This window comes from Trematomus bernacchii, unplaced genomic scaffold, assembly GCF_902827165.1.
Source record: "Trematomus bernacchii unplaced genomic scaffold, fTreBer1.1, whole genome shotgun sequence".
Classification (NCBI taxonomy): domain Eukaryota; kingdom Metazoa; phylum Chordata; class Actinopteri; order Perciformes; family Nototheniidae; genus Trematomus; species Trematomus bernacchii.
The window spans coordinates 1,803,138-1,812,779 of NW_022987966.1; the positions used below are offsets into that span (position 1 = coordinate 1,803,138).

The 9,642-nt window shown below is 39.3% G+C and overlaps 1 protein-coding gene across 1 annotated transcript; it reads left to right on the top strand.

Annotated features, from left to right (window-relative positions):
• Nucleotides 1-2,173: 2,173 nt before the first annotated feature.
• rhbdd1 (rhomboid domain containing 1) lies at nt 2,174-9,177 on the top strand. Its single transcript, XM_034115816.1, has 8 exons — nt 2,174-2,452; nt 3,371-3,534; nt 4,206-4,485; nt 5,896-6,028; nt 6,871-6,959; nt 7,238-7,303; nt 7,881-8,027; nt 8,739-9,177. The coding sequence occupies exons 2-8, from the start codon at nt 3,382-3,384 to the stop codon at nt 8,843-8,845; spliced, it is 975 nt and encodes a 324-aa protein (XP_033971707.1). The 5' UTR covers nt 2,174-2,452; nt 3,371-3,381; the 3' UTR covers nt 8,846-9,177.
• The last annotated feature ends 465 nt before the right edge of the window (nt 9,178-9,642 follow it).

Below are 9,642 nucleotides of genomic sequence, written 5' to 3' on the forward strand. Positions count from 1 at the left end.
AGCTCCACACTATGTCATGTTCTGCACTTCCGCTTAGCACTTTCAAAATAAGAGTCACAGCGAAGCACAACACACCATTTACAGGACTCTGTTGTTGTGCTCCTCCACCCTTTTTTTAAATCAAATTTGTTGACAACATTTAATATTCATATCCGTAATGTATCTCTTTTTGAAAAACGTTTTAATATTGAATCCCCCTTTCCCTCCGTAGGTTAACATAACCTAAAAAAAGATGAAAAAAAAGTGTGTTTCTCAAATGTTGATGCTGAACATGTTGTTCATTCCTCACAGCTGAGCTCAATTATTTCCATCGGTTGGATTTTTCTGGATTTTTCAATTATTTACAACTCAAAGAAAATAACAGTCAAACACTCCACTTTAGCCTATCACATTAATCTCCTAATAATGTGAATTTGACACTATGTCAAAGCCTTTCTGTGTTTTCAACATAATTCTAGTTAAAAGCAATTTCTATTCCATAATTATACAAATATCATGATCACTTTTGGGTCTTTATTGATTCTGCATTTTGAGCTTTATTAGCTGTGCTGATCCTATGAGTAAGTAGGATATTTTATTTCAGTAAAGTATGTACCATTGTATTTATTCATTCATGGATGTGTAGCCATACTATCTTTTGTATATATCCTATGCTTTTATTTTGAAGAGTGAACCATTAGTTTTCCGGTAATAATCAATTTGACTCTCGCTGGCTTGACGAAACTTCCTGGCCTTATCTGCCCTGCCTACCGCTGTTACTATAGCAACAGGCTCTCCACCAGCTTCGGCTCTTGATTATTGGAGGCGGGAGCGAGGCAGATGAACATGACTGTAGCTGATATTTTATGAATCAAACCGGAACTGCTGGTGTCGGTTGCCTTTACGTGCAATTGAAGCTAACGTTTCTGAAAAGAGAAAGGTGATACCGGTGTGGAGTTGTGATCCTGAATAATTCATTGGGAAACGGTGTGGAACCATAGACTATACACACGTGCTCGTAATTTATGCCAAAGACCATTAAGCAGAGCAGGATGTTAAACCCCCTGCGCGGCGGCCATAAATCATGGCATGGATTGGCTTCTCACTGAAATGCTATTCATTTCCCCCAGGCTCCAAGGATAATACACGTTCACGTTCTGTCACAATTTCAAACATGTTTTTGATTTCAGTTGACTAAATGTCTTTAAAAAAAACTGAAAGGTCACATGGCCCATGTCAAAAAAAAGATTCATGGGTTCATATTATAGACATCAGTGTGGCCCACACTGATGTCTATAATATGAACCCATGAATCTTTTTTTTAAATCAGAAATCCTTTATCTGACATACAGCTTGGACATTTACAATGTTTACAGCAAATGGAACAATTATAAATAAGGCTAAATGAATTATTGCTGACTGCTTCTGCCAGTTAGTTATTTTTTAAATAAATCACAGGAAGTAGGCTACGTACTATCTTGTCGTGTCTAACTCATAGACTGTATGGTCTAACTTGACGTTTTACCTTTATGTAGGTCCTAACTGTGACCACTAGAGGGCAGCATACATTCTCAATTCTACACGGTAACTAACACAGAGAAACAAACACTGCAGTTCTACCTGAGTCAAGGTAGAAACTAAGATGTAAAAGTAACAATGTTGTTCATAATAACCTCAAATAATTGTTACTCTCTGTACTGTTGCTTAACTGCTGAATCTGCATCATTGAAATCAGTAAATAAAAACCCTGCTGTCTTATGGGCTAGCAGTGCATTCTGGTGTTCATCCGCTAGATGGCAGTCGTGTTTCTAGATACAATCATGTAATCGGTAAATTATGTCTACTAACACTTCCCGTGAGAATTAAAAAAAATAAAATACATAATCATTGATGCTGAGAAATACTGGATGGACATCTGGGTGGAAATTATGTAATATTATGAAACGGAAAGAGGGGAAAAATGATCCAAAGAGACAATAATGTATGTATATAAATGATCATAGAGTGTTAAATGGAATGCAAGGTTTGTTTAAGTATTACCTGTGGAGGTTCTGTAAATAGTGGAAATGTAAAGCGGAGAAATAAGACATTAGAGCAGCGTTAGGAGTAGGAAAACAACTGGTGAATATGTATGAAGTGTGCAGAAGTATCCATAATGCGCATGCGCCAGTTACGTAGATTTGTTGTTGTCACGTGACAGTCGATTCGAACCACCCACTTTTGCCGAGCAGTTACTTGAAGGTGCTAGAAAATGATGAAATATAGAGAAACACTCTCTGCTGACGTTTGACTCAGATGTATAAAGGCACACGGAAAGCCACCTGATAGCGCTGAATCATTTAAAGCGATGTTCTTGTGGAGCTAAACAGACTTGTAGACCTCTTTGCTTAAAACTACAAACTTAGTTCGCATTAGCATTAGCATCATATTAGGAAGAGGTGTGCCAGCTTCCCGACCACAGACACCACTGACAGTAAGTCCATTTTCAGTCACTAGTATGCGGATACATATGTGTTTGGGAGGGTTTTATTAAAGTATTTATTAAGTGTTATCAAATGTCGATGTTTTGCATGAACAAAGTTGTTGGCCAACTTTCAGCATTTAGCTCAGAAGTTGTTAAATGACCCTCAATAACTAAATGAATGTATACAGCCTCCAGTTAATAAATGCTAGCTTGGTGATTTCACTGCAAAAAAAACAACTAAATGTCCCTTTTACATGTTCCTATAATAACCTGTGAGGCAGTTCCAAAACGTAGTGTGTCAGTGAGTGTGACTGCTGCATTTAGGTTTAATAGATATTTAGGGCATACACCAATTTTAAACATGTGTATGTTCAACCTAAAAGTCACACACTGGGCCTACAGAGGTGGTCACTATCTCTTGTTGCTCGATTAAATCCAACTGTAGATTTAAGTCTTGAAGCCTCTGATTCAGATTTACTGATTTATCCGACTCATGGTTACAAAACACCAGAGGTGGGAGAAGTACTTGTAGATCTTGTTCAAAATGTTACTCAAGTAAAAGTAGAAAAGTATTGGCTTCTTGATCAACTAAAAAGTAACAAAAGCAAAAGTATTCATTCTACAGATACGCCATTTCAGAATAATATATATTATATGTTTTGTTTTTTAATAATTGATGTATTACTGGGAAAGGAAAAAAGAGAATAAAATAATGAAAGAATACTATAATTTAAAAGAAGTAGAATAAACTTCAATAAGGTTAAAATGTAAAGGAAACAAGATAATAATATTACATTTTATTTAAAAATGACCTTAAAGACACTTTTACATATACAGGTTCAAATGACCCCCCCATGTCCTAAACCGTCTTACTCCCTGCCATTAGTCCTGTCAAGCAGAAATGACTCTGACGTTGTCTCTTCCCAGCTGCGTTCAGCATGCGGCCCCGACAGAGGGGGTCCCACATGGGCCTGATGCTGCTGGCCTCCCAGCTATTCCAGGTGGGACTGGACAACATCCCCCCCGTCACGCTGGCTGTGCTGGGACTCAACGTGTATCTGTTCCTGTTCCCTGCAGCGCCTCTCATGCAGGTAATGCACTGATGATAGAGAGTTTTAATGGGACACTGTCGGAAATAACACCATCACATGTTGTAGAAAACACCGTACAATTGATTTTATTAATATGAGTTTGCCTCTGGTAAATGTGTTTTTTATTTTGTCTTCATCTTTACACTCACCTTTGCTCTAACAATGTCATTTTCCCCGCTGTGGTATGAATGAAGGATTTCTGATTCAATTTGCTGCTTTTCTTTCTCCCAGTAAGTAGAAGCTGAAAAAATAGAATTATATCCGATCTAATTCAACAAAAAATAGAACTCTACAAGATTTTAAAAAGGCGAAAACTCAATTTAAAATTATAAGCAAACTTATATTGTACTTTGTTGTTAGATAATAAACTTGAAGGAATACAAACATAAACATTTCATGACTTTGATCATCCTTTAACAGTCCACAACAGGTGCCATCCAGACAGCTGTGGAGCTTTGTGGGGCGGAGTATTGATACGCTTGTAGCAATAACACTTCCCCAAGGCATGTTTCCTCACTCCTCTCCTCTGGAAGCCTCCTCGACTCCTCTGCATCTCAGCAACTGGGACGTCTTTCAATATGGCGTGTGCTGATGGAGAAAGAGGGGTGGAGTCGGGACATTGGGATGATCCTTGGCTCTAACAAAAACAAATTCTGTGTTTCCTCTCTCAGGCGTGTGTGAGTGTGCAGCAGGCCTACTGGCGGGGGGGCTGGCGCCGCCTGCTGCTGTCCCCGCTGCACCATGTGGATGACTGGCACCTCTACTTCAACATGGCTTCCTTCCTCTGGAAAGGGACCAACCTGGAGCGGCGGCTGGGGGGCCCCTGGTTCCTCTACCTGCTGTGCGTCTTCTCTCTTCTCACCGGGGGGGTGTACCTGCTGCTGGAGGCCGCGCTGACAGAGCTGACCCAGGACCAGTCCTACAGCATGGCCTGCGCCGTGGGCTTCTCAGGTACAGCGAGTCTAACAAACTCACACACAAAGCTGGGAGATCTGTATTAAAGATTGGACTTTAGATGTAGCACAAAATGAAAATGAGAAATGACATTGTCTTAAACGGGAAGCTTTATAATACAGAGAAGTATGTATTTATTTATAAATGAGTAGGTTATGGATTGAAAGGTAACAGGCTAAAGAAATAATACAAATTATTTTATAGTGGTGTTTGAAGACTTTGTTTCTTTTGAATATGTTTTCTCTAGGCAGCCTCCTTGTGGTCTGTCATATTTGATGCATTCATTTCTGTATTCATATTTGTACGTTTAGATTTTCGTCTGTGAAGGTGTAGCAAAGCAATATTATATTGTAGGCCTGTACGATTTGGAAAAATACTCATTTGTGATTGATTTTAATTTTTGCGATTTCAATATTCCCTTAGTCCAGTGGTTCTCAAACTTTTTCTGTCATTCCCCACTTTGGCCTTTTCAAGCCCCACCTGCTCCTCATCGCTCCAATAAAATGACAGGCCAAGCTTCAAATGGTCAAATGTATCGTTCTATAACAGGGGCCTTTTTTAGGATGAGAGCTACTTTCACAAAATAAAACAAGTCGTGAGCTACTTTAACTCCTCTTTTTTGTTTTTTTGCAGTGTATATATTTAGCACATTTTAACATTATTATATGCTGACCTTTAACCTTTGTGTGCTGTTTGGGTCTGTGGGACCCTTTTCAGCGGCGCTGTGAAAGTCCACCGCCGTTGCGAGTCTCCGGCTGTAACAGTCCACTACCGCCCGCGAGGACCCAGGTTCGATTCCGGCCTGAGGTCCAAAACATTTATTTAAAAAATAAAATAAAATAAAGATAATAATCTCCCGTTCATCGCGTCCATTCGCGACCCACCTATCACATCTCTGCACCCCACACTTTGAGAAACGCTGAACTAGTCCCAATTGCGTTATCGAAAAAATATCAATCATTTGTGCAGCCCTATCACGTTTCAGTAACCCATGTATCATGTCTTCTCACACTACACAGCCTATGGCAACACCTTCTAACTGTGTGTGTGTGTGTGTGTGTGTGTGTGTGTGTGTGTGTGTGTGTGTGTGTGTGTGTGTGTGTGTGTGTGTGTGTGTGTGTGTGTGTGTGTGTGTGTGTGTGTGTGTGTGTGTGTGTGTGTGTGTGTGTGTGTGTGTGTGTGTGTGTGTGTGTGTGTGTGTGTGTGTGTGTGTGTGTGTGTGTGTGTGTGTGTGTGTGTGTGTGTGTGTGTGTGTGTGTGTGTGTGTGTGTGTGTGTGTGTGTGTGTGTGTGTGTGTGTGTGTGTGTGTGTGTGTGTGTGTGTGTGTGTGTGTGTGTGTGTGTGTGTGTGTGTGTGTGTGTGTGTGTGTGTGTGTGTGTGTGTGTGTGTACACGTACACGTACACAGGTGTCCTGTTTGCTCTGAAGGTGCTCAGTAACCACTACCACCCTGGAGATGTGACCCGTGTGATGGGCTTCCCGGTGTCTAACCGCTACGTGAGCTGGGTGGAGCTGGTGCTGATCCACATGATGTCACCTGGGTGAGTTACCTGTCAAACGTCTGCAGAAAATAATCAGGATTCACTCCGCAGATCTGCTGTAGAGATAACAGAACTCGCTTGATGCATGTTGTGGAGCAATGACCCTGCTGGGTTTAGTGCTTCAGAAACACATATAAATCAGAAATCCTGTATATGTCCTGCAACGGGGAGATGTACATTATTAAACAGCAGATACTGTAGACTTAAAGTCAAGGTAAAGTGAGAAAAATAATACAATTGCTAAGCAAGCACATGTTTTTAATAACACAATAAGTAAAAAAAATAGCAGATATGTACACCATGGTAGAAGAAAAGTGCCCATATTGAATTAAAGAGCTAGCTGGTACTGTATGCCAAATTGTAAGTAAACTGAGATAAATAAACGTGGAATTGCAGGATATCTGTATATTTACAGACAGTGTTATTGCACATCAGGGGTATTCCAGTCTGTGTGTGTTTTATCCCTTACTCACCAAACGACACTCATGTTTCGAAGTTCAAAGATAGAAGGTTGTCCCTATTTTCTCACAACTTGGCAAATGTTGGACTTAAAAAAAAAAAGGTGAAACAAAGTAATTGCAAACTATATGTCATGAAGTTTGATTTTTAAATACATTTACGGAGTGTTGATTTTGATTTGTATTTAGTCATTAAAAAGAGTTAAGAAAAGTCAATAATATTCATGAGTAAATACAAGTTGCTAAAGTATTTAAGGTAACAAACGGTATCACACAGTTGTTCTTTAGATAAGTTTCCCTTTTGTTACTACATGCTGTCACGAATGAAGGTGTCCACCAGGTGGCAGTGTTTGAGTAGTCAGGAGTTACTGTGTGTCTCCTCAGGACCTCTCTGATTGGTCACCTGGCTGGGATCCTGGTGGGTCTGCTCTACACGTTAGGACCCCTGAAGGCCGTCATGAAGAAATGTGCAGGTCGGAATCCATCAGATTCTGTGTTGCCTTGTAACATGTTCAAAACCCACTCTATGGTTAAAGATATATGAATAAATAAAGATAACGGTTTCATTTTCCTTAATTCTTTAAATAGATTTAGTTGTGATTCAGGTCATATACTAGCCTCATGGAAGCTCTCAGTTTCAGTATCTATAAATACTAGGTGACATTTCATGTGTTAATAATAGAACAATACTGGAGAAACATTAAAACACTATGTTTGTCCTAAAATGGTCTCTTTATCTATATTTCACCAGGCTTTGTTACATCGAGCGGATATAACTCCCGACCCAGTGCATACTACAACTCTTCAGGCTCTACAGGTACCAAAGCATTCAGTCATTGCATGTACATACGTTTAGCTAGAATTTCAAAGGAATTTGATTGTATCTGTGTGTCCAATGCAGGGTGAGCGCATGCCGTTGCATGTCACCCTTTTTCTTTTTGCATCACCATTGTTGTCCAGACGCTGCAAGCGTTTCGAGTTGAAAATATTTAACATTTTCAGAAAAGCACCACTGATGTCACTGCAGAAATTGGATGAAAAACTTGTTTTTCGACGTGTTTGTCAGACAGAAACAATAACAAAGATAAAAAAGGCTGTTTGATGGGACCCTGATGCTCGCGGTGAGTTTTGTACTTTTATCTCCAGATGAGGATCGACGTCTTGCTCTATGACTGACAGACTGAGCTGTGAAGCTCATTCAGACTAAGTGTGAGAGCAAGCAACTCCTGTCGGTGCTCATTGTGAAAAAAAAGAAGTAGTTCCACACACAGAACATAGAAATCAGACGGTATTGAAAGACTGACATTTGGTATTTGTTGGTCTTTTCACACAAGCCTTAACCTTTTTAAATTGTGTTTCATTGCTTATTCCATATTGCATGTGTGTGTTTGCAGGCTACAGGAGCACTGGTGGAGGATACTCAGGATACCGTCAGAACAATCCTCCAGACTACACCCCCCCCCACACAGCTTCTTATAGCAGCGGACTGACAGAGGAGGAGCAGCTAGAGGCGGCCATCAGAAACAGTCTGAATGACAGGGGTAAGGGAGGAGAGTGTGTGGGGGGAGGGAGGGGGGTTCTAATGACACCTTATCTTCCAATTCATGAAAAGATTTTCATAAGGTTTCAATTAATTTTTTTTAGCTAATTTCTTTTAAATCACTTTTAAAAACTCACTTTTTTACAATTGCTTTTATGTTATTTTACTTGTGTTTTATTACATTATATTTGTTTTACTCTTCATTTTATGAAATATGTTTTAGTTCACGTTATCCTCAAGTTGTACATGTGTTCTGTATTTATGTGAAAGCACTGTGCTACTGTATATAAATAACGTGTATTTTTTAAAACAAGGCAATTCCAAGTGCTTAACAGAAGAATATAATACATATAAAATTACATTTAAATACATTGAAAAACAGTCATTAAAAATATCTTATTATTGTTTTTAAACGTAAAGCCTTTGGGCAAAGTTAAAATAAAAGAAGACCGGTAAAATACAAAAATAAAAGTTACAGTTCAGTGTGAGATACAAAAAAGTGAATAAACCGGCAGCATTCAGTTTGGATTTGAAAGTTGTGAGGGTTACAGTGGACCTGGAGTTTCCTGGGACTTTGTTCCTGATCGATGGAGCATAATAACTGAACCCTGCTTCTCCATTTATTTTTCTGGGGACAAAAAGCAGACCTGAGGGTTCATAAAAGCCAGCTAAAAGCTAAAGTGTCTAAATCTAATGATGTACTGTTTTGTAGGACAAAGCAGCCAGAGAGGAGCTCCTCCTCCCTACGGTCTCCACCTCTCTGATGAGGCCAGAGCGGAGGAGATCAGGTTGAGGAGACTGAGGAGGTTTGACAGCTGAGCTGTCGGCAGCGAAGAGGAAGAAGGAAGTGAAGGTGACAAGAGAAGAGGAGGAGTTCCCCCTGAAGCTCCAGACTTCACAGGATGAAGGTCCATGCACACAGACTGACCCCTTCATCAGCTCGGTGACAGAGTGCTGCTCTGACCCGAGCTACGCTAAGCTACTTTAATGTGAATATGCTTATGAGCAGGTAAGGGTGAGATTGTCTGGTGATGAGGACTCCAATGGGGAATTAATAGGACATATCAAATGCCTTGAAGCTTTTTTGATGTTGTATTTTGTACATTATTTTGTATGTATGAAACATATACAGATAAAAGCAACTACAGTATGATGAGATGCGGCAATTCATTTAATCCAAAGGAAATTGGCTCCGCGATAAAAAAAGTATAAACCCTAAATGCTGAAAGTTGTTTAAAACCCAATTTTAGATCTGCATAATATTCATTTCATTTGCGAAAAAATACATACTTTTCTTCCAAACATATGTATCTCAATCTTGACTTATCTAGTATATCTATATATTTTTACCAGATCTTGTTTACTCATGGTGGAGAAAAAACTGTAAAATAATCTATTTTTTTCTGTTCTCACAAATGGAATATAGAATAAAAAACATGTTCTAATATGGACTCCAATTACATTTTCTTTAATGAGATATAAAGTCGGTAAAGCTGATTGACACAAGCCATACCCAAATGTTTACAAAAGATTGCTTCCCCATTCAAACAAGCTTTTATTTGATTTGCAAAACACAACACCACATGATGCCAAATACTCATGCATAATAATGACAC

Excerpts from the sequence above, each read along its gene's own strand:
- rhbdd1 (XM_034115816.1), top strand. The coding sequence starts at position 3,382 with ATGCGGCCCCGACAGAGGGGGTCCCACATGGGCCTGATGCTGCTGGCC. Across the intron at positions 3,535-4,205 it reads CTGCAGCGCCTCTCATGCAG|GCGTGTGTGAGTGTGCAGCA; the intron begins GTAATGCACTGA and ends TTCCTCTCTCAG. Across the intron at positions 6,029-6,870 it reads ATCCACATGATGTCACCTGG|GACCTCTCTGATTGGTCACC; the intron begins GTGAGTTACCTG and ends GTGTCTCCTCAG.